This window comes from Suricata suricatta, chromosome 7 (assembly GCF_006229205.1).
Source record: "Suricata suricatta isolate VVHF042 chromosome 7, meerkat_22Aug2017_6uvM2_HiC, whole genome shotgun sequence".
In the NCBI taxonomy this organism is placed as follows: Eukaryota; Metazoa; Chordata; class Mammalia; order Carnivora; family Herpestidae; genus Suricata; species Suricata suricatta.
Window position 1 is genome coordinate 68,030,135 of NC_043706.1, and position 24,874 is coordinate 68,055,008.

At 32.6% G+C, this 24,874-nt stretch overlaps 1 protein-coding gene across 1 annotated transcript in view; it reads right to left on the reverse strand.

The window, feature by feature from the left end:
* The window catches only part of PHIP (pleckstrin homology domain interacting protein), a 121,665-nt gene that overhangs the window by 15,777 nt on the left and 81,014 nt on the right, over nucleotides 1–24,874 (reverse strand). The window contains exons 21-33 of the mRNA XM_029943190.1: nucleotides 22,864–23,095; nucleotides 19,362–19,481; nucleotides 17,285–17,392; nucleotides 16,425–16,549; nucleotides 16,215–16,297; nucleotides 12,660–12,771; nucleotides 12,459–12,520; nucleotides 10,794–10,949; nucleotides 9,378–9,498; nucleotides 6,829–6,954; nucleotides 3,975–4,044; nucleotides 3,582–3,632; nucleotides 3,117–3,266 (exon numbers count right to left, since the gene is read on the reverse strand). Coding sequence (XP_029799050.1) covers nucleotides 3,117–3,266; nucleotides 3,582–3,632; nucleotides 3,975–4,044; nucleotides 6,829–6,954; nucleotides 9,378–9,498; nucleotides 10,794–10,949; nucleotides 12,459–12,520; nucleotides 12,660–12,771; nucleotides 16,215–16,297; nucleotides 16,425–16,549; nucleotides 17,285–17,392; nucleotides 19,362–19,481; nucleotides 22,864–23,095 — 1,516 coding nt within the window. The remainder of the gene's footprint in view (nucleotides 1–3,116; nucleotides 3,267–3,581; nucleotides 3,633–3,974; nucleotides 4,045–6,828; nucleotides 6,955–9,377; nucleotides 9,499–10,793; nucleotides 10,950–12,458; nucleotides 12,521–12,659; nucleotides 12,772–16,214; nucleotides 16,298–16,424; nucleotides 16,550–17,284; nucleotides 17,393–19,361; nucleotides 19,482–22,863; nucleotides 23,096–24,874) is intronic.

The window sequence follows — 24,874 nt, forward strand, 5'->3', positions numbered from 1 at the left end:
TATGACATTCTGGCTTTAAAACTTTGCAGATTTTAGGAAAATGTTAAATATATATAGAACACTTTTTGGTTCCTGTCTTAGGTTTCTATTACTCAGTAGGGTATGTGATAACCATTCAATACATCTCTGCTGAATATTCATTTAGCATGCTGATTTCCATAAAAAAATTTTAATTTTTAAAATCTTGCTTTATGTATCTGACTAAACTCAAAATGTGAATATTTTCATACAAAAGCTGAAATATGAAGAATATGACTGCTGTGAATATTCTGCTACAGTTAGGCTAGCAGTTAAAGTTAATTCTGAAGTATAAACAACAGATAAATCCAGTTTTCTCTTCTCCTCGGTGGTAATAATAAAAAACAGTAAATAGTCCTAAGTCTTCATACGACCCTCATCAAGGAGTAGCATGAGAGACAAGTGATTAAATTAAAATTTTTTCTTGCTTCTTCTACTTCTCTGCTAATACTTTCGGCTGGTGGAAGGTGAACTTCTAAATACTGTTCTCATTATTTTGAATACTGAAGAGAGACTACATTCTTATATACCAGTCTGTAAGAACATTGCGTATAACTGGTGCACCAGATATAGTAAGTAGCAGCTCCTGTCCTCACTTTTTCAACAAATAGCTGTATATCTTGGAGAGTTGCTAAAGTGACCCTCAGTTCAACAATGAGTCAGCTACACCTGTATTCAGAGTTGGATACATAAGGCAACTATATATATATATACACGTGTGTTTTTTAATATAGTTTTTTATACACGCACACACATTCTCTCTCTCTCTTTCTACAGGTGTTTGTATTCTGGACTTTCCCCCATTAAGGAAGAGAAAGATATAAGCTTTAATGTTTAGATTCTACATGCATAATACTATGCAGAGGCATGAGAATAGGTCTTTTCTATATTTTTTGTATGGCTGTTTTAACATTTTTCTTTTGTCCTTAGAGTTTTGATTTTTCACTATTATTCTAGGTAAAGATATTTTTTCCCCATCTCTATCCCCCTCAGGAGTCATGCTTTGTCAAATGTTTATCAAATCTAGAAAATCTTCAGCCATTAACTCCTCAAAGTTGCCCCTCTTCCATTCTGAAACTCCTGTAAATTATGTTTTGAATTTTTTCATCCCGTCTACCATAATCTCTTAATCTTTCTTTCAGAGTTTTAATTCCAATGATTTAACATTTCATCTTCAGAAAGTCTTTAGTTGAAAATTTTTTAAAGTTTATTTATTTATTGAGACAGAGGGAGAGGGAGAGGGAGGGAGGGAGAGAGAGAGGGAGGGAGGAAGGGAGAGAAAACACCAAGAGGGGGAGGGGCAGAAAGAGAGAATCCCAAGCACACTGCGTGCTGTCAACTCAGCCTGGCACAGAGCTTGAATTTCACGAACTGTGAAATCATGAGCTGAGCTGAAATTGAGTCGGACTCTCAAGTGACTGAGCCACCCAGGTGCCCTTAGTTTAAATTTTTAAAAGTATCAGCCTCATTCCTTTTCCCCCCTCAAATAACATCTTTTTTTCTTTATGCTTATCCCTCCACCTATTAAACCAAAATGAAAAAAACCAAGTTTAATTGGCAGCATTTTTTCCTTTCTTGGTGGTGCATAAAGTAAGTTATTGGTGTTTTAGATCTGATGAAGTATATGCAGTATTTCAGTAGTAACTACTATGTCAAGTTTTGGGGAAGAGGGTACTAGTATTTCCATATGTTGTTTCTGTCATATTTATGATGAATCGTTCCCTCATTGTTTGTAATTTCTTTTTATCATTAATTCTTCTTTGGTTAGGGATTAGTTTTATTCTCCCTCTGATGAATTTCTACACAGATGGGTACTGTAAATTTGGACTCTAAATCCATGAATAGGGCCAGCTAAGAGAGATTTCTCTCCTGACATCAGAACACTGCAGATATTTTCCTTGTGGAGGAAGTTATACTATTGTTTTCCTTGAGGGTAAAGTCTTTCAACAATCCTAGTGGGATCTCAGTTCTAATTTCCTTCCTTAACTTGGATCGCATGGCTTTTTCTGTCTCTACATCATGTTATTCTTGTGCCTCTAGAATCTAAACATTGAAGTTTACATCTATCTCTTCTTTTCTGGGGAAAAGTCTAGAATACAAACATCTGCAAGCACTAGATAAACTATAATGTTCTCTGAAATACATAGTTGGGCTTGCAAGAAACCAAGTGAAATCACAGGTTGCAAAAACAAACAGAACTGAAAACCAGAGTACTTTAGGTTTTTTTTTTTTTTTGGAACGTAGGGTTCAAATGAGCCCAGTTTATCACAATCCTGAAATTATTTTCCTTGTACAATTAAGATTCCAGGTTTCTTTATTTTTAAATTACAACAAAAGGCATTTTATGTTATTTATCTACTGATAAAATTTCCCAATTTTCATTCATCATTTCAAATTAGAACACACACATAAAAAATAGATAATGAAGTCAGTTGAGATTACATCTGGGTCATGGTCTCTTATAAAATATTTTTTTATTTTCATTTGAAACCATGAATGTTACCTGAACTGTAACCTCTAATAACAGAATAAAGGAATAAAAAAATATCACTTTAAACTATATTTAGATTGCTAAGACTGCATGCAAAAATAAATACTCAGATCAGGTTTACCTCAACCTCTCTACCATGAATTCCATAAATATAATTATGCCACCTTGCATTGTTGATATTGCTACAACTGAAAAATTATTTCAATGTGTTTTTGTTTCATCCATAATCCTGTAGGGAAGGTTAGGTATGTTACTCTTGTTTTCTAAATAACTGCCATAATAAATTCTTAGAATTAGTGTGAAAAAGAAAATAGTAAAAAATAATATTCAGATGAAAAAATGAAATGAATTGCTCAAAGTTGCAACACTGGTAAGTGGGAGTCCTAGGATCATAATCTAATATTTTAGAGTCTTAGTCTGGGGTTCTTTCAGTTTTAAATGCCATATTACTCAACTTAAATGCTGCATTTAACCAAACAGATGAGAATATGTATTTAATAATGAAGAAATAAACTATAACCATAAATAGTAACTTAAATAGCTAATTGTCATGTGTGAGATATATAGCAAGCGGACAGGTAAGGAAAATATTTCCAAAAATACTTACTGGATATTCAAGGAGATCTACTGGCTGGCGGAAAGGCTCAGAATCTTCACACTGAAATATGAGATTTAATAATTCTTGACATTGTTTCTTCCATGCTTGAATATCATAAGATTGAGCTCTGTTACGTAATCTTCTTCTAGGTTGATGGTCCTAAAATGAAAAATTTCAAATATATTAAGAAAATAAAACTAATTACAGCTTCAAATACACTAAAATAAAACATTAACAGAATAACATTTATATAGTAAAATTTGTATTTTTAATGCAATCTTACATAATTAGATAATATGCAATAATTCAAATAGAAAATATGATTCACCTAGTTCTGAAAACCACGTATTGTGTAATGGAAACTGATTTGGAAGTAATACTGAATCTGTCTTTAAAAATACTAAGAGTTTAAAAACTGCTTTTAATACACTTTAATTCATATAAAGTACTTCTGTTTAAACAAAAAAATCTTACCTTTCTTTTTCGGGTAGAAGTTCCTGGCACATCAGCATCTTTCTCTTCTTCCTTTGAAATAAGAATTTTTCAGATTCATTAAACATTCTAGACTTCGTTATATGTTTTAAAATTAACAGAATCTACCACAGTTGTTCATATACCAGTAATCACTTTTACACTTTGGAAAACCTGTAACGTATATGCTGGAATACTTTATGGACTCATTAGAGAGTCCCCACATGATACTTTTAATAATTGTAACAAGAAAATGCTGAACTATTTTTTGGAAACTACAACATTAGCCAAAAATAATTTTTATTACAGTGTTTATCTGAAAACCACTATGTGTAAATTTCTTTTTATATATATAGAAAAAGACCAAAATTGTGATCATAATGAAATGTTAAATACCTCAGAATCGGACAAAACTTTCTTCTTCATTGAATTGTACAGTGGAATTAAGTTGTAACAAGTCTGATCCCTAAACAGCAAGGAAATGTTAGTATGTAAGATTAGAGTCATGAGATTTTTTTACCCTTAAAATCTGTTACCAAAACCAGATTTTAAGATAAAGCTTGACGCAGAAGGCTTTTTTCATTGGTTCACTCCAAAACCCTGTACCCAAACACCTGCCCGTGCCCTTCCAGCCTATGTGGAGCTTCCATTCTGGCCTATTTCAATACACCAAACCCAATTCTCACTCCTGGTCTTTGCTCAGGGTGCTGCTGTGTGTGGGATACCCTCTTTCATTCCTTAAGACACAAGGGAAAGCTAAGATACCTCCAGTCTTCTAATTTCTTCTTTTCATTCTTAAGAATTTATAGTCATTCCCTAAAATATTGTCCTTCAGTCATCTTTTCTTCACATTACAGCTTTTGTCCTGATAACCTTATACAGCTGCAGTTTACATGTGTAAATAAATTCCAAATTCCTATAATTTGGCCTAACTCTTTGCTTGAGATTCCTATCATAACTTAGAATTCCACATGTCTAAACCTAATTTTCACTCCCCACTCTTTCTCCTCCTATTTTTAACAGCATTACCATTCTCATAGTAATGCATGATTTTTCACTATTCCTTTCCTTGTCTCCTTATACACCCAGTCACTGGCCAAGTTCTGCTGGCCTCTGCTTCTTTCTCATTTCCATAAATTAAACCCTCATCACCTCTTAGTTGGTCAGTATAGGCCAAGTTCTCCTGGCCTCTGCTTGTTTCTCATTTCCATAAATTAAACCCTCATCACCTCTTAGTTGGTCAGTATAGCAATCAATCTATTAATGCTTTCTGTCTCTTCCCTATCAATTAATATTAGAAATGCATGCATTCCTGGCTCTCTGTGACTTGACTCCAACTCATGTTTATTGCATTGTATCCTTTTTGCTTCTACTCATGTACTTTCACCTGGTTTAAATTACTTAATTCCCTTAATAAGTCTTTACACTTTCCTACCCCTTGGGCCACTCCTTGTTCCTAGAATGGCTTTCTTTTCATCTAACCTCTGAATCTATCTATATCTACCTTGTCCATAACATCCTAACCCACCTCTCCCCGTACCTAAAACCCCGCTGTCATAAGCTAGATGTAATCCCTGTCTAAACTTTCATACAGATATTGTTATTTTTTTCCTAGTTACTTAAAATTTATCTACGAAATTTTAAGAGAATAAATACACATTTCTATCTCACGTATCTCTTACATCACATCAGTATATACCCTAATGCTTGAAATTTGGCCAAATAATTAAAAAATATAATATTAAAAATTTCTAGATATACCTAGTATTTAAAAGTTACTGTCAACTACAAATGTATAATCAAATTATATGCCTCTAAAAAATGCAGAGATTTATTTTCAGATATACATAAGTACTTTAAATATTAATCTATTCTTACAAGGCATTTCAAAGTAACAATTTGAAAGAAGTATTTTATAGATTATTCTAAATATAAAAATAATTGTTTCATCTAAATTATTTCACCAAAGTGTGAATTTACAGTATCATGCTATTGATTCCTCTTTGGAAAACAGAAACGTACATACATACACATATAACCAAAATTATAGACTATAAACTATTGGCAAAATATTATAAGCCATTATAACTAAGTTATATAAACAGTCTTCCAGAGCTAACTAATTCTTAATTAGTCTTAGTTTTCCCCAGTAAAATTAGGGGAAGAAAGGGGCATAGTAAAAATAATTCCCAAACCATTTGAAAGGCAATAGATTTCCTTACAGAGTAAGGTAGAGGGTAGGGCACAATATTTTATCTTACTAATTTTCTTTAATGTTTTCTTATATTGAAATTACCTACATTCTTTACCAAAAACAAAAAACCTAACTAATACCACAAAAAGGGGCCCTAATAATTACATTAAGTAATGAGAATGAAGTTGGAGATGTTTTTTAAAAAGCCTCAATAATCCCTTCATGGAAAAATGAAAGCTGTCAGTAGCTGAGTATTTAAACTTAAATTATGAAATATATTCTTTTTTCTTAACCAGAAAAAATTATCCAATATAAATAATTTCAGTATGAACTCAAGAGTGGTATGTTAGACAAAACATGAGTCATACCTCTGACTTCAGTTTACAAGGCTCAATTCATTCTATGGCTATATAAAAAATTCATTAAGATAAAAAAATGAAAGAGCTGCTCCCTTTTAAAGAGCTGTAGTTATCATCTTGGTATGAGATCAATGAATGAGGAAGTAAACCTGACTTTTAAGAAGAATCCTGAAGCTAAAATTAGTAACTTGCTAGACTACTTAAATACTTGTTTACAAACTTGTCAGGGGCAATATAATGTTAAGATGAAAAATTCTTAGATGGCAGACACTCCATTACTATGCAAATTAAAGATGTAAACCTCTACAACTGTGTCCTTAAGTATTAATTCCAGATAATGATATCTCTCAGCTGCATTATTATTTGGCTTAGAATTATTTTAGGTAAGACATTATATACTCTACAAATGCTTAACCCTTACTATTATTATGTAACAGTTGGATTTTAGAGAAAGATCCATATTTCTTAATGTTAACTATAGAATACAACTGTACATGACTTTTATGATTTCATAATATTAGGCAATAAACTAAATGTTTAGACAGACATTGTATGCATCCTATTTTGAGTGGAACCAGTTTATAGTACAGCATGTAATATCATATAAAAAAAATAAATGCATTTAATATTTCCACATTTTTTAATTTTAAAATATTGACATTAATTAATTATAATTAAGTGTGGAAAAACTACTCACTTTATAAAATGTAGCAGAAGATCAGTCACAAACTTAGCAGATTTCACAATAGGGCTTCCAGGCTCATTAAATGTTCGTGTATTATGCTCTATATATCGAACTTCCCACATTAGGGAAGAAACCCGCCTTAAACAAACAAAGTATAGAAGTCTTAACCTCATTTTATTTAGAAATATTTCCACACAATTTAAAATCAAGACATTCCAACTTTTCAACTGCAGTCTCAATTCAATTACAAAACTCACCACTTAAAAAGCTATTTTAAAAAAACATATAACCTCATTTGGGTAGGGGAAAAACAAGAGTAGCAGCTTTGTGTATTTGCACAGAAAATGTCACCCTAGATTAGACATGTTACAGTGCCTTCTTTTCTTTTGAAAGTAAAGAAAAATCCAATGACTGCTAAAATATCATCTAATATCCCACTTAAAACAAAGAACATGCTCAGAAAACACTAATGATAACTGATGTGTGAACAGAAACACAATTATATGTAATTTTACAAATATCATATACAATTGTGAATACAGAAGCATACCGAAAGCTCTGTGCATTTCATACAGCATTGTAAGACTTATTTTAGTAACAGAATCACAGGCATATTCAGGATACTCTATAGAAAACTGTGTGTAAAATAAGGTATTATAGATTAACATGCCCAATAGGGCAAACAGACAGGAGTAGTTTAACAAGAGACTGAACCACAAGTATCAGAGAGGAAAATCATAAATTGCAAGAAATCTGAAGCAAACAAGGGAAAAAAAAAAACTTGAAGCAGTAAAAAAAAAAAAAAAAAGCACACAAAGGCATCATTTTTAAAATAACATAACTCAGGTCTATATTATCAGGTTCAAAAACAGGTAGTTTGTTTCTAATCTATATAAGGACTGTGTTCCAAGATTTTTTCTTAAAGTGACTAGTAAGCTAAGCTAATGCCAAATAAGCCTATTTAAGCTATAATGTACCCTGAAAAACACGACATGTTAGCAATTACCATACTGAGCAGTATTTCTATGAGAAAGTACATTCACAACAATCGTGGGAGATGTCAGGAGCTTATCTTTCTAGCTATAGTCCAACATTAGTGTACAGGAACACTTCTTTCTGTTTTCTTCCCCTCCCTATCTTGTTCCATCTCTGAAGCACTAAGTGCAATTCCTAACGCTTAGCAATTTTAGGGGTCTAGGGACAAGGAAGGATATAGTTAAAATTTTCTTCTCCCTTTTCTCTTAAACTTCTAACATGTGGTGTTAAAAAGATTAAGGAAGTGTACTTTGAAGTTAAGATTCCTGGGAGGCACCCATCACTGGTATTTCCTCCTCATCTCTATGCTTTTGACAAATACCAAAAGAGCAACAGCAGAAGCACCTAACAAGATCAGAAAAATCTTTAGAACCTACGGTCTTAACATCTTAGTTGGCAATGTTTAAAGACATTTTTCCTTTTACAACGACGGGTTACTATTAGCACCCAAAGGGTAGAGGTATGGACAGCCCCTCACAATAAAATATTTTCTAGCTCCCAAATGTCAATAATGCTTTTGTTGAAAAAACCTTAGTGAGTTAAAGAATAATAAATGGTGTTTTCAGTGCAGGTACAGAAAGTACCAAATCAGAATTATAATTTAAGGAATAAAAAGAACCAAAGGCACATTTTATATTAAAATATACAAAGTATGAATAAAAATTCCCCTAAGCTAAAATGAAAAGTAATGTAAAAAACTGAAGTAATATCAAAATGCTCACAAAAGTAAGTTGTTGTTTTTTTTTAAAAAGTAGGCTTTATGCCTAGAGTGGAGCCCAACATGGGGACTTAAGCTGAGATCAAGAGTCAGATGCTTAACCAACTGAGCCACCCAGGGACCCCAAAGAGAAATTTTTTTTAATGCAATGATTTAAATTAAAATGTTGTCTTTTGAGCAAAAGTCATGAAAATTGAAAATATGACTTCGTTATGTTAAAACTTAAGACTTAAATTCACTTTTCTGAAGAGGTATTCTAGGTAATAAACCTACAATGCCTGTCTCAGATTAGAACTCCATGTTTACTGAAACTACTAACTAGAAGGTGCAAATTAATTGAAATTAGACATCTTTTTTTTAAACTCTATCCCATCTCTGAATGACTCTAAGTATGAAAAATACCTTGTACTTTCCTAACTTTGTTTTTCTCAGGTATTTATAAGCAAAATAAGAAAAAAAAACCCTACAACTTTTTAATATTGTTCTATGAAAAACCCAGGAACAAACATTTCAAGTGATGTCTGGGAGAAATGAAATACTCTGCTTGCATTATAAAATACAGTATGAAGACAGGACAAACTCATTTTTAGCAACTAGAAAAAACTGTATCTGAATCATATTCCAAGTCTACAGACCAGAAGAATGACATCCCAGGGCAACGCAGAATCTCATGTCCTACTAAAACTACTGAACCAGATTCTGCATTTTAATAAAATCCCTAGGTGATATGTATGCACATTAAGGTTTGAAAACTCCCAAGGATTATTTAGTCTTCTTTTGGTAGCAGCTATAGCAAATGGGTTCTAACCTGTAAAACCTGTTTTCCAGTCTTTGTTTAATTGTACTTAAATCCGTTGGATATGCCACCACAGTGCAATACATGGGATAGGCTTGCAGATCCACAGGGGCCACAAATGCTGAAGCAATATCTAGAATAAAAAAATCAGTTTTTAGGTTTATTTTTCATGGTTTAACAAGACTTCACTACTTTGCTCGAATTAAGACTAGTTCTGATTCATATAACCATTAGACTGCCATGGTCTTTTCATGGAAAATGCATACACTTTAGCTAGCGTAATAGAGTCTCACTTCTTATTATGTCTCCATTTACACTGCAGAATTCTAGAGATATTTGTTATTTAGATTTCTTACAAGAAAAGAGATGACAGATTAATATATAAATCTGACCTATTAAGTACACATATATTTCTTATACTTACAACCTGGCCAGTCCTGAATCTGTGGGTTTTTGATAATCATTCTGTAACATTGTAACACATCCCATTCATAGTAACCTTTCTCAAAACTTATATTAACAACATAATTCTGTGAAATATCAGGCAAGTATGGAAGAAGAAACAGATTCAGAAGTCTCTGACTCAATGTCACTGACCAAATGGCACACAGTAAACTGGTAAAATCTAAAACCTAATAAAGATCACTCTCCACTTTTTGCTCATTCACAATAGTGTAAGGTAACTTCTTATGCTAAATACTACTTAATTATTTAAGATTATATTTACACACTCTTTAAATGAAGAGTTGTCATATTTAAAAAGATTTCAAATGAAAATATCATCCAATATGTGTCTCTAGAGTAATTTCCTCTTCTTATTTATCTATTTTCCCTCTTTTAAGTTTGGTTCCTTACTGACAGAGGAGTTTGCTACCAACCACATCAGTTAGACTTGTTTGGGAAGCCCTTAACTCAAGTAACCAAATGTTCTGTGGTCATTGTTCTTTCTTTTCTTTATTTTCTCTCTCTCTTTCCTTCTTTCTTTCAAATGAGACAAAGCACTTCAGTGTTCTCTCTTATCACCTTGCAAGTATTCCCTTGTATATATATTCATACAGTTAAGGGGAAAACTGGTACAGCTATCCATGTAAATATAATTCAGCACTCAGCCCTACTTCTCCCAGTTCACATCATGTCAGCTTAAATACGTCGAGGGATTTCAAGTTGGGTCCTGAATGATCCAGAGTTTTCAGAGGTACCCCTGGCATTTCTTGGAGCCCTCACTCTCTAATTCACCTAGAGTAACCCCTTTTTTACCTGTCCTACATACCTGAGTTCTATGTAAGACCTCATTAAAAAAAACATTCCACTTAATAATATTTGAAAACCACTGACATGACACTGTAAAAAATTTTTTATTCAAGTAACACTTTTCCTTTCCTTTTTGCCGGCTTTTTTATACACTGCTATGTTACTGTAATTATTTACCTAGTGTCATCAACTGGTTTATTCCTGCAACAATTCTTTCACATTCCTCATCCCTGGGATTGGAACCCCATTCTCCATCAAGAGGTTTATAGATCAATGATCTGCATTCAACATCAGTTAAAGGAACACTGGTACCTAGTTCTTCAGGAAATACAGCTGAAATATACAGAAAGAAAGCAGATTTAGTCTTCTGTGCTAATATTTAGGTTTTCTTTAAAAAAGTTGATGTCAGTCTGACTTCAAACTCAAAATCATAAGAAAAGCCATTTAACATCTTTACAAGCTGTGTGTTTTATAGTTACAAACAGCTCTAATTTAGCAAGGAAATGAAAAAATACGTTGGTGGTATTAAATTTTCAAGGTGATAATTTCTAGAAAGAACTAGTTTTAGATAATTATGAGCATGACGTTTTTCCTCATTTCTAAAGTTTAACGACTGAGTTTAAATTTCCAAGTTATCTTTTCTCTGACTTTTAAGAATACTATAACTAGTGAACAACTCTAGTATAAATGATTATTTCTATTGTGTAACAAGATCTATTTCCTTTTTGCTTTGTCAAGTCTTTTATTCTGACCTGAGAGGAAAAGTGATACACTGTGAAAAATTGTCAACCTTTATAAATAATCATTCTTAATATTCTGGAATATACAGCTTTTTAAGTCCTTTTATATGCAGATACACTTATGTGTGCTGTGTCTTTTAAAAAACAGAAACAAAAATGGGTACTGAGGTAGAAGGAAAATGTAACTTGCAGGAAGAGATTCTGCTTACTGCCCGAGCCTGACTCCCAAATCCTAAGGCAATGTGTATCAGGCCATATGCAAGACGACTGTTATCATTAGTAGTAAACTAACCAACTCTTGGGAGGCCCTTACAAATGTCAGACTATTCTATAAAGAGCTCTTTAAGCACACGATGGCATTTAATTCTCAGAACAGCCCTGTAAGGTATTAGTTTACAGAATTTTAAAGGTTAAAGACCTAAAAATCTGAAGTTTTGAGTCTTTTAAGGATCTTGCCATGGAGTTCCTGGGTGGCTCAATCGGTTAGGCACCCAACTTCAGCTCAGGTCACAGTCTTGGGGTCCGTGGGTTGGAGCTCCATGTAAGGTTCTGTGCTAACAGTGCAGAGCCTGTGGAGCCTGCTTCGAATTCTGTGTCTCCTTCTCTTTCTGCCTCTCCCTTGCTCATATTGTCTCTCTCTCTCTCTCAAAAATAAATATTAATATTAAAAGAAAAAAAAAGATGACCCCAGATAGAAGATAGCAGAGACAAGGTATGAATTGATGTCTCACTAAAAAGCCTGAATCTTAATATTATGTTATACTTTTAAGTGTTATGCTGGAGTCAAAAATAAAAAATCTTTGCTCCCAAATGCTCACCTTCTAGGAGTGAACATTCTCATATTTTGCTATAATTAACTAATTTCAAACTTCACTGTTAGATTATAAATTCCAAGTGGACAATGATTATGTGTATCATGTTAAATGCTATGCCATCCCTACCTTCAATCCAAGATCACAGCAGGTATGCAATAATAATTGCTGAATAAATATTTTGTTTGATCTTCATAACAACCCTATGCAGTACCAAGTCAGCAAATCACATTCCTTACTTAAGAAATTAATTTTGTAACACAGGCACAAAAAGCCTAACATACACTTACCATTATTAGGAATAAGCTCCATATCCCAAGGACTCATTTTTTCTGTATCTCCATTGTCCCAGCTTAAAGGAAGGAAAATCCTTATGTTAAAATATCTAAATACTGTGTTGTATGTTTTATAAAATCACATTACAAAAAAAAAACTGCTTTAAGTGTTTAAATAACTCAAGTTAAACTAAAATACAACAAACACTCCCTTACCAAACGTTATAGCACTGAAACAAACTATCAGGGTACTCAGGCTGAAGAGGTTCCTGGCTTTCAATTGTTCCAAACCACCAGGCATCATCTATGACTGATCTGAAACGATCACCTAGACAAGAATAAAAGCCATCTCATTACTCTGAAATGTGCTGCTACAGTTCTTACTCCTTTCCCCCAAAATCTAAACTACTTGTATGATTTCAGAAAACATATAAACAGTGACCTACACAGGCCAAAATAAACAAATAATAAACAAAATTAGTAATTACTGAAGAAAAAAGTTATTTAATAAACACACCAGTATGACTTACCAATTTCCAATACCATTTCTTACATTTTATTAGGGTCAGAGGAAATTCACTCTTAAGCATTTTTACCATTCTAGAATGGACTACACCCAAACTTTTCATTTAAATAAAAGCACAGTTTAAATAATTTCTACTCAACAAATAATTAAAGTCTATCTTTAATTGTTTCCTATAGGCAGTTCCTCCAACAATCAAGACTCCAGTCTAGAAACAAAAACAAAACCTTCAATCTGTTCCCTTTCATGTCAATCACTCTGAAGTTGTAACACTCCTGTGTGTGTGTGTGTGTGTGTGTGTGTGTACTCACTTTCCCTTTCCTATAAAAACAAGAAACAAAAACAACTAATCTTTGTAAAACATATAGCATTCCTTGTGTCTCTTTCCTTACCCAACTGCATTTACCCTACTGTCATGTTAATAAAACTGCTTTCCCAAAAGACCCAATAAGTTATCTTCTCAGCTTCTTTCTGTGTCCTATGAAAACTGTAAATCACTCTTCCCACTCTTTCCTCTTCCTTGGCTTTCACAGCACAGAATGATTTTCTCCTGGTGAGCATAGGTTAGGGTCTGAAGGACTTGAGTTCAAAAAACTTATCTGTGTTACTTTGAACAAATTAGTTATTTTAGAACTCATCTGAGTTCATTTTCAAACCCATAAAGTATTTGTTTATATTCTCATTTTTTACCAAAAAAAGATTTAGAAGTTTATGGAGACATACAGCATAAAATGAATTAAAATTAAAAAAATAAAAAACAAAAAACAAGATAAAAGAAATTTAATGACAAAAAGGGAAGCTGGAGCCAAGAGTAAGTTAACAGAACATAAATGCATGTTGCTGAATTCTATCTAACTTTGAATGGGTATGCATTGGAACCCATTCCAATGCAAATTCAAGCACTGTAGCGGCTAATGTTAAGCAGGAAACAAAATCTACTACCAGATCAAGTCTCTATTTGCTCTTCAGATGCATATTAGTGACAGTGAGCTTAGTGAGAAGCTACCCTATAATTAATACACAGCATTCTTGGTATCACTACAACCTTACAGTAAACATAAGGATGAGCTTCAAAGAACCATTTTTTTTATGATCTTACAAATACTGATGGCATTATGCTAAAGAAGAGGAATTGGATAATGAATGCCTAGCCACAAGGAACAATACTATAGAATAACAAGAAATTAAACAAGGAGTAGAGTATACCATTTAGAGTAAACTTAAAACATTTCTGAAGACACAGGTTGTTATCAGCTCATTTCTAGAATATTCCTGAATTCTGACTGTTAATATTTATTCTGCAATTTATTGGCAAATGCAGGTCTTTAAGAAAATAAAATTTAAGGGTGCTTGGGTAGCTCAGTTGGCTGAGTGACTCTTGATTTCGATTCAGGTCATGATCCCAGGGCCCTGGGATCAGGCCCCGTATTGGGCTCCATGCTGAGTGTGGAGCCTGCATAAGATTCTTCTCTTCCTCCCTCTGTTCCTCTCCCCTACTCATGCTCTCTCTCTAAAATAAAACAATATATAAATAAAATGTATTTGTAACACATGCAAATAATTTAAAAAACCAAGTGTACCAAAGGTTTATAACCAAAACCAAGAAAAACATCTTTAATTCTTGGAACAATTTCTTCTTGAATTTATTTAGAGTTCTAAATGAGTACAGAACTATGGCTTCACTCATTAATTTTAGACATTAAATATTGGTCTCTCCAGTATAAAGAATTTATGTGTATTTTATTTAATTTATTTTGTTTTTATGACTATGTAAATATTGTTTGGTACAGAGCCAAACAGTATACAATTCCCTTTTTCCATAACTGCTTCACTATTTTTGTGGTTGGTTTTCTCTGAATTTACAATTAAGTCTTCCCACATTCTCTAAAAGCTTACATTTTTATAAAACATTCAACTTAATTTCCAACAAAGTCAAACATGTTAAATAATTCATCAGTTCCATTTTCTTTTTTTCCTAAAGACTGCTCTTAGGACAACATCATCTGAACTGATCATTTCATAGACTTGCTAGACAGATGCTATCCTGAGACTTCTATTGACTATTATTGGGAATTCATTTTGGCTCTTTCCTGTTCTGGATTTCTTGGTTCATTTTCTTATTTGATGGAACATATCTTTCAAAGCTTCCAGAAAAATGGTGTAATGGAATTTACATGGAATGTAAATTTTTGGATAATTCCCATGTCTCAATTTTGGTAACTTGTATTTCTCTAATTTTTCTTTTTAAAGCACACATATGTAAATTTCTAAGTTCACCATGACCAAACCAAACAAATCACCATGCCAATGCCTTACAATGGCACTGGAAGAGAGATGGACTGGCATGTCAACTGATGTGGTTTTTCCAAACCAAATATGCCACTCCAAAGAGTACCCCTGTTTGAATATTAAAAAAACAAATAACTCCAATAAATTACACATCCATGTATACATAAATGAATGCATCTTAAATGTCTGGAAGCTTTTAAGAATTTTACACTTTCATTGAATCTTGATTACAATATTAAGTTTAAGGATCATAACAGATTAAAAAAATGAAAAGAAAATGTCAGTTTAGCTTTGGCCCCAGTCCAAATTATTAAACATTTTGAACTGAAAGACATCTTTTGCTTGAACTTTGAATTGTTATATTTTTAAAAGAAAATTTAAATCAACACATAAAGTGGCTAAGAAACAGCTATAAGCAATCTAATGAGCTACCAAATCTGAGAGAGATAATGTTTAGAATTTCAGCATGAACTAGACTAAAAGGAAAATCAAGCCCCGAACAATACAGGTTTGAAATGTGTAGGTCCATTCACACATGGATTTTTTTTCCCGATATATATAGTACAGTACTATACATACATTTTTTCTTCTTTATGATTTCTTAATAACATTTTCTCTCGCTTACTCTATTTTAAGAATATAGTATATAATACATATATGAAATATGTATTAACTGTTTATGTCATCAGTAAGGCTTCTGGTCAATAGTAAGCTACTAGTAGTTAACTCTTTGTGGAATTAAAAGTTTATACACAGATTTTTTATTATGCAGGGGTCAGTACTCCTAATCCTGTGTTGTTGAAGAGTCACTGTTATTTTAAATACTTGACACCATAACTGACTTCGCTATCAACATTCCCAGAAATGGCAAGATAATTTCTGATTATCTTTTTCTAAATTATTAAAAATAGTAAATAAAAAAATAACAAACATGTACGGCTTCTAAATAAATTACCCACCTATGTTCCACCGCCTATATTTTGCGTCATCAAATTGTTGTCTCAAGACTAGGAAATCTATAACATCAGGCATATCATGGTATCTAATTACAAACAGAAACAAATTGATTAGGTCACATACCTAAAAATATCTAAACGTTCAAGTTTATCTGAATCTTGACAAACTATTTACAATACTAAGAAACCAATGCCTCTTTCTATAGCCCTTACTTCATGGTAAATGATCCACCAGTCAGTTTACCAGTATCAGGATCAAGAAAAGCAAGTTTAAGGCAGCAAAGGGTAGGCAACCCCACTTCATACTTTATGCCAACTATTTTCATCAGTTCTTGTTCCTGAAAAAGAGATAAAAAATAAGAAACCATCTTCACAATTTAAGCTAATATACATAATTAAAATATTTCTTCATTTCAGTCTTGATCTAAGTGGGGATTATCCTGTGCATGTAAAAATTTGTTACCTGTGTATTGCAAATCTGTGCATTTTATAGTACCCAAATTATATCTCAATAAAAATGTAAAAAAAGAGTAGGGGCACCTGGGTGGCTCAGTAGGTTGAGCGTCTGACTTCAGTTCAGTCATGATGTCACCGTTTGTGGGTTTGAGCCCGACAGTGCCTCACTGCAGTCAGTGCAGAGCCCACTTCAGATCCTCTATGCCTCCACCCCCACCCCCACTGACACACTCTCAAAAATAAACATTAAATAAATAAATATTTTAAAAAGAGGAAAACTTCATTGAAATAAAAGTTTTCCAATGTAGTTCCAGAGACCTCTACATAAATCTAGATATACTGATAAATCTAGAAATCCTGACTCACAAATATGAAGTTTACCTTAGATGTTTGGTACTATTTCTCTATAATTACATTTTGTACCCAACTTATAAAATACAGGAGTATATAAATTCAATCTTGTGTCTCTCTGAAAATTAAATACCTTCTACTCTCCAGGACTGCTTCAACTAAAAAAGGTATCTTCATGAAACAGTTTCATACAGTGAAAAGAGTACCATTTAATACAATTTTCTACATAATCTAGAATTACACCTTTTAAATAATAAACACCATACCCGTAGTTCCATTTTATGCCACGGCTGTTTTTTAGGATTGATACTATAAATCTTATTTTTCCGGGCCATTTCAACATATGCTTCATGTCCTTGCCGGAAATAATAAACCTAAAAGTAAATAAAGTCACAATTTAAAAACTTGAATTTTTCCTTTAACCCAAGATGCAAGGTATCAGCTAAAAATGCAGAGATAATTTAATGTTCTTTGAACAGAAAGAAATTCTAGTATTTTGATATTTTTTCCACTTCTTTTCCTAATGTTGTCCTAATGTCACTTAGTCATAAAGTGTTCTAAACAACATTACTCTGGTTACACATTAAGAGGATAAAATGAGCAGTTTATTTCACTGTTTTACTTTTAGATTAAAAATAAGTTGACCTACATTGTGTAACAAACTAAGTTGTAAGGAGTCATGATCAGTTTATTCTTCACTTATTTTGGTAGCAAGTGGTATGTACATATTCAGAAAACTTTAAAATAAAAAATTTATATAAATATATTTTATTGTTAAAGAGAGCAAGGCTTATATTTGTTCCTATTTTATGAAGGTCAAATTTGCCACTTGACTACCATCCTGTAGAAGTGGTACATGACATAGTATTCTGATACTACCTATTCTCTCCACTACAGAAAAATAACACAGATTGGTAAGAAATGCTATTAAAAGTTTTTTAAATGTTATTAAGTTTATAGTAAGACTTTGGGATATCCATTATTCCACATACTTTTATTCTATTCATTAAAATCACTATTGCTCCAGTTGTTTGAAATTTCATATGAAGGAACAATGCTTGTTGAATAATAAAAACTTACCTGTTTAAGCATCAATGATTAAAAAGACAACTTAAAATTTTGAAAGAAAATTATTCTACAAAGATATACACACTTTCTAGTAATTGTAAATATAACTTAATAAAGCATCATCTTGATGCTCAAATATCTGTGAGGACCTATCACTGGAAATAATCAATATAATTTAACGAAGCATCTTCTTGATGCTCAAGGATCTATCACTGTACAATTAGACCAACATGGGAATGTTTTGTGCACTTTAAGTCTTCTTAAGTAGGGTCTCTGAATTTTTTGACTGTTCTTTAGAGTTACTCTTGCATTATATATTTTCTTTCTTTCTTTCTTTCAGTTTATTTTTTTTAATGTTTATTTTTGAAAGACAGAGCCTGAGCGGGGGAGGAGTGGAAAGGGAGGGAGACACAGAACCAAAGCAGGCTCCAGGCTTCAAGTTGTCAGCACAGAGCCCCATATGAGGCTCCAACTCATAACCCACGAGATCATGACCTGGGCCAAATAAAAGATGCTCAACTGACTGAGCCACCCAGGCGCCCCTTGTTTTCCTTCCTTTTTTTTTTTTTTTTTTTTTTTACTATCTGCCATCATTTGCCACTTTCTACTGCTCATTAGCGTGGTTTGCTAAAGAAGTTCATATTGTACTTTCTAATTTATTACTGCCAATCTGGATACCAGAGGACTCTGCTTCTTAACATTTATGCATAAAATAAGAAGACATGAACCCTGGAGTGGGAAATTTTGACCTAAGATCTTACATTTTCATTTCAAATTCCTAAGTGTATGATGGTCAATCAAATTTTCTTAAAAATGAAGTATTTCTTATTCTAAGATAATAGGTATTTTAAAAGATCTAATGAACTATAAACATTGTATCTAAATGAAAACTTATGAAATAAAACTAAATAGAAACAAAATGCTAAATTTCCTTTTTCCTTTGACATGCTATATAGTTAAGCCTTAAAATAAGAAAAAAAATTTTTTTAGAAAGAAAAAGCTGGCAATAGAATCCTCTTATTAAAAAGAATACTAGCTTTAAAAATGTTAATAAAATTCTCTTTCTCTTACAATATTTAGCTTTTACTATTGGAATATTTAAAGTGGCAAGCGGCCTCAAAAAAGGTTAGAGCTTTCCTAATTATAGTTTTTCTGTACATAACTCACAAGCATCTAAAAATGAGATACTTCATGAGATTGCTGCAGTTTTCTACAGTTCTGTTTCAAGAGCTATAAAAAAAAGTTTAAAGGTTGTTTTTAAAAGATTCAAAGTACCTCATCACCCATCTGTGGCACAAATGGGCATCTTCGGGGAAGAGTGTCTGTAATCCATGTCGAAGGTAACCATTCTTCTAATGTCAAACCATTTTCCGTTAGTTCTCCTACAGCCAATCTCTAAGAGTTTAGAACATTATAAAGTAATATTATCACAAAAGAATTCATCTCTCAATCTGCCATTTAAAGGTAGTTAAATAAAAGGTGGGGGAGATCTTTGAACAAAAATATATAGTCAGCATTAAAAAACCTTATTCTGGGAAGATGGCAGCAGTGGCAGTATAGTTATTCAATCTCCCCACATCACCACATAAAAAAGAACCAGATAAACTAAAACCTACAGACAACATTCAGAACAAAAGGATGTGAACAACTGGTGCAGACACTGGAAAGACTACGAAAGTTCTTCAAAAGTTAACAGAACTATCCTACGATCCAACAAGTGCACCACTAGGTATTTATCTAAAGGATACAAATACTGACTCGAAGAGGTCCATGCACCCCAACATTTACAGCAGCATTATCAACAACAGCCAAACTACGGAAAGAGCCCAAATGTCCATTTACTGATGAATGAATAAAGAAATGTGTGTGTGTGTGTATATATATATATATCAGCCACCAAAAAGTATGAAAGCTTGCCCTTTGCAATATGGATGGAGCTAGAATGTACTATGATAAGTGAAATACAGAAAGACAAATACCATGTGATTTTACTCATGTGGAATTTAACAAACAAAACAGATGAACATAGGGAAGAGAGAAAAAAAAAAAGGGAAGCAAACCATTAAAGGCTTAACTATTGAGAACAAACTGAGGGTTGCTGGAGGTGGGCAGGTGGGGCACAGGCTATGGTTAACAGGTATTAAGGAGTGCATTTTTTGTGATAAGCACTTTGGGTGTTAAATATAAGTTATAAATCACTAAATCACTAAATTCTACTCCTGAAACCATAAACAATATGTTAACTAGCTAGAATTTAAATAAAAAGTTGAAAAAGAAAAAAATTAGAGCCACAGATTTCAGTTTTATACATTGAGGTTTTGAGTTAAAGTTATGTGTGAAAAAGGTTTCCTTTGACTTAATAAAAAGAAAAAAAGTAGGAAAAGTCTGAAATTTGGTAATTCCAGCCTCAATATGGGCTACTAATTATAGTAAATATTTCTCCTTATAAGGAAAACACCTATATCGACTAAAATAGTGAATGCTTACACGAAACCAGGTTAAGCTGGCTATTAAATAAGAATAATAATATTTAAAAAGGTAAGACTTTGGTATCACACAGCCAAGAATCATTATGATGATATATCTTATTCCCCAATAATTTTTGGGAAACCTAGAATATTTAAAGTAGGTTTCTATCACTTAAAACCAGTTAGGAAATAAAATGCACTGAATATTCCTCAAATTTCCAACCTCATCATTTGAATTTTTTTATTTTTGTAGATACACATAATTGATATCTTTCCTTTCTATTCAAGGAAATTCTTCTAGATCCACCTCACATCTTACTTCTGGAAACCTTACCTGAAACTCAAAGAAAAGGTATCCTTATTTGATTTAAGTTATCATCTTTAAAATTAATCTGACAATTAAACATATTAGACAATGTGATATTTTATTTTTATCTTGGGGCATTCAAGCAACTTGTTAATCACACATTGTTTTCAGAGTAAGTACTATATCTTACACTTCTTTTTATCCACTGTATTGCTTTATACATTGTAAGCTTTCAATAAAAATTTATTTATCTGGTTTCCAGAGTTCCTGACAGTGTAACAGACATATACATATCAGATACGTCTGAGATGACTTTATTGCATCTCTGGAGAATTCTATTTTATTAATAAGCATTTTCTTTATCTGCCTTACCAGTTTTTGCTTAATTAATTTGAATACAATTAGTCATATGAAAAATAACTTCATCTGTTCATACTTGAAGTAAATTATTACTTAATGATCTCTGTTACTTTCCAGCTCTATGGCTTTATGCATTAGAAGGAAAACACTGTTTATTTGGGATAACAAGGAAACTAAAGAATAAGAACAATCTATCTATTGGTAGGCTAATACCAAACCATGTGTACAGAAACCAAATTAAAGGGCACGGTCTATAATAGCCTTACCTCTTGATATTTAAAGTCCGTCCCACATAAATTTAGTGGCACACAGATCCTGTTGTAATACTTCAAGAAAAATGGTGACAATAAAATATGCCAAACAGTAACAGTGGATCCAAATGTGGCATTGCATGAAAAAGCCTAAGGTATTGGTTTATGCACAACTGTCAAATCAAAAGGAACCAGGTAACGTAAACTGCACTCTTAGAACAAAAAAATTATGTTCTCACAGTGACTTAACACTGTAAACCTCAAAAATTAACCAAAATTGTCTTGAGATAAGAAAAAAATAGATAGAAGGCTAAATCAGTTTTCTTCAACCAATCTGTGTACCACATAAAATAACGGGTCCGAATAGAGTACACATATGTGTGATACTCTTTGGTAAATCATCTCCAGACAAAAGCAAAATAAGTAATAAGAATAGTTGGATGTGGAATTGGAATTAATAATTATAAAGCTGAAACAAAACCTCACATGATGCAGATAAAATAAAAACTAAAAACAGAAGCATTCTTAAAATTTTCAAAGCTCTCCTGAGATAATGATAGTCTCCCTAATATTTAATTCTTTAATTAACAAGTTATATTAAATTCTAAAAATAAAAGAGGTTAAAAAAATACTTGTGTTTATTTAACCAAATATACTTTCTATTTATAGTCTTTCGGGGAAGAGAAACATGTCCCTTGTATTTCATTTACTCTAGAGCAAAAGTTAAACAGTTCTTATTTTTCTTTAATGAATTACATTTCCACAAGAGCTGACAGATCTTAATTCCCTAACATTTATCTCTTACATTCTCTGATTTGTCTCAAATTACCCAGAATAAAGATGAGGTAATTAAATCAATACTACTACTGACCTAAGGATCATCTAATTATGGTTCATATTCTCTGTAAATTAATGAAAGATTGTTAACAACAGTAGTATCCTACTTTAGATTCTTATTTGCCTTGTGGTTAACTATCACAAGTTCTGTCATTATTATTCCAGGTCACGTGTGCTCTATGCTTTCTGGTTACTTTCAGCAATAATAATAAGGATGGTCAAAAAGCATTAAAAGACTAATAAAACTGTATGTTTTTAAATTTTTTACATACACAAATGAATAAATCCCGAGACTACAAAAAAACCCCCTGCTCATAAGATTAAATGCTCAATATTGATAATATGATAATTCTACAAGTAAATACTCACATGTGCTAATCATTTAAAACTTAATAAAGTATGTTTTGACATACTATACTTTACTACTGTATACTTCTGAGTTTTTTCCAACACTACTTGCTGGTACACCTCAACAATATTTGCTTATCAATGGTACTCTTAAAATGTGGGCTTTGTTTTCATAGAAAACATTAGTTTATATTTAAAAAAAACACCTTTTGCTTTCTTTCTTTGGGTTTCTTTTTCTTTGGTGATATTTGTCCATCTTTTTCTTCATTTACTTTTTTCCTTTCCTTTTTAATCTGTTTTTGCTTCTGTTTTTCAGATTCTTCTTCTTCATCTGAACTGCTTTCTGCTTTCTTGGTTTTATGCTTAGGAATTTTCTTTGGTGGCTGCAGATTAATTCCTGCATCTGCTGTCCAGTCAGAATAATCACTAGAGTAGTCACTAGAAAGCAAAAAGGGATTTAAAAAATATAAACAGAAGATATACTGTAAGACTGTTTTATAAATATAAAGGGATCACAATAAAGAATGACAGAACATACTAAATTAGCTAAAAATATTTCCCTAACTTTCAACTCATGGTCTAAACAGTTTCTTAAAATTCTGTAGGCTTAACTTACTTATCAACATCTCAAAAAAAATTTTAAGATAAATAAGGCTATAGCTTTAATTGAAACAATGAATTTAAGTGCCTTCTATGATTTTAACAAAACTATAAATTTCTGGGGCGCCTGGGTGGCTCTGCCAGTTGAGCATTCAACTCATGATTTCAGCTTCGGTTATGATCTCACAGTTTATGAGTTTGAGCCCTGTGTTGGCTCCTCACTGCAGGTGGGGGCATGCTTGGGTTCTCTCTCCCTCTCCCTCTCTCAAAATAAATAAATAAACTTAAAAAATCAATTTCTGAGGAGTGCTGCATATGTTCAAAATATTGTGGGGCATATAAAAATAAGGAGCAGAGGGTCACCTTCCTCAATCCCAGCAACAGCAGAAAGATAGTTCTGGGTATCAAAGAGATATCAACATTGAGGAGGAGGCATAGGGATTACTTTTTTGAGCAGGGACCGCTTCACCACTGGAGTTTTGATAGTAGAGCATTGGTACCTTCATGACAGCTGGATGTTAAATGATGGTGAGGTAGGGTCTGTCTGAAGTGTTCTGGACTAGTAGGAAGGGTGTGCTTACAGATTTTACTTATCATCTACATATACCTTAGATATACTTTATGCTTCAAAGAATGCCATGATTATGAAAACTACTCGCCTTAGTGTTTCATGTATCACTACTAAGCATGTTTGCCATTTCTTTTCAGTGTACGTTAAAAAGACCCACATTTTACTGAACTGATATTGGTGCAAAATAAAGAATGCAGTAATGATATCTTCTAATTTTAGTACATGAGAATGTTACCTGATGTACAATTTTAAAACTAATACATGCCTTAAAGAAATCTAAGTTATACTATGTTAAAATCAATAATTGGTTTTCCTATATTTAGTGATGATGTTACTTCTCTAAAAAGATTAACATGGAAGGAACAGATTTTTCTGGAGTTTTATTCTACTACCACCATTTCTTACTCCTGTCCCCAATATCCCTAACAGGCATCTACTTATATCTCCCCTAGAACAATCATTACAGATAAGAATCAAATAATTAAGGTGCTTTCTCGCATGATTTCATGACCTTATTTTAATTTGAAAATAATTTTTAAAAATTTAAAAAATATTTTCAGATTCTATACTGGATGCATGAGAACGCATCTACAGAGCAAACATCTATCCAAGAATAAGCTGTCCTCAACTTATGAGCATTTATTTATATTAACTCCAGCCCATGGTCACTATAAATGGCACCTACCAAATACAGCTGCTACTCTCCAGAGCACTCAGCACTTACAGAAAATCTGATGCCAGCACAGATCTAACTACAAACCACAGAGCCCAAGATCTTTACAACTACCCATAACTGCTGAAGCCACTATTGCTTTTTCAATATATGAACCTCTATGTTATCTCATGGTTTGAGATACTCTATTTTCCACTGCTAAGCCAAAAGAGTTTTTCTTTTATTTCCCTGTTTCAAATACAGAAATCTCCCAGACACAAGCATGGGCGTGTGCATATCATTACTAGGAGTCACTGTTGTAGGAATAGGAAAGTCCTTGATGCTATCATTGACATTAGGAACTCTTATAACCTCCACCTCTTGATTTCCTCGG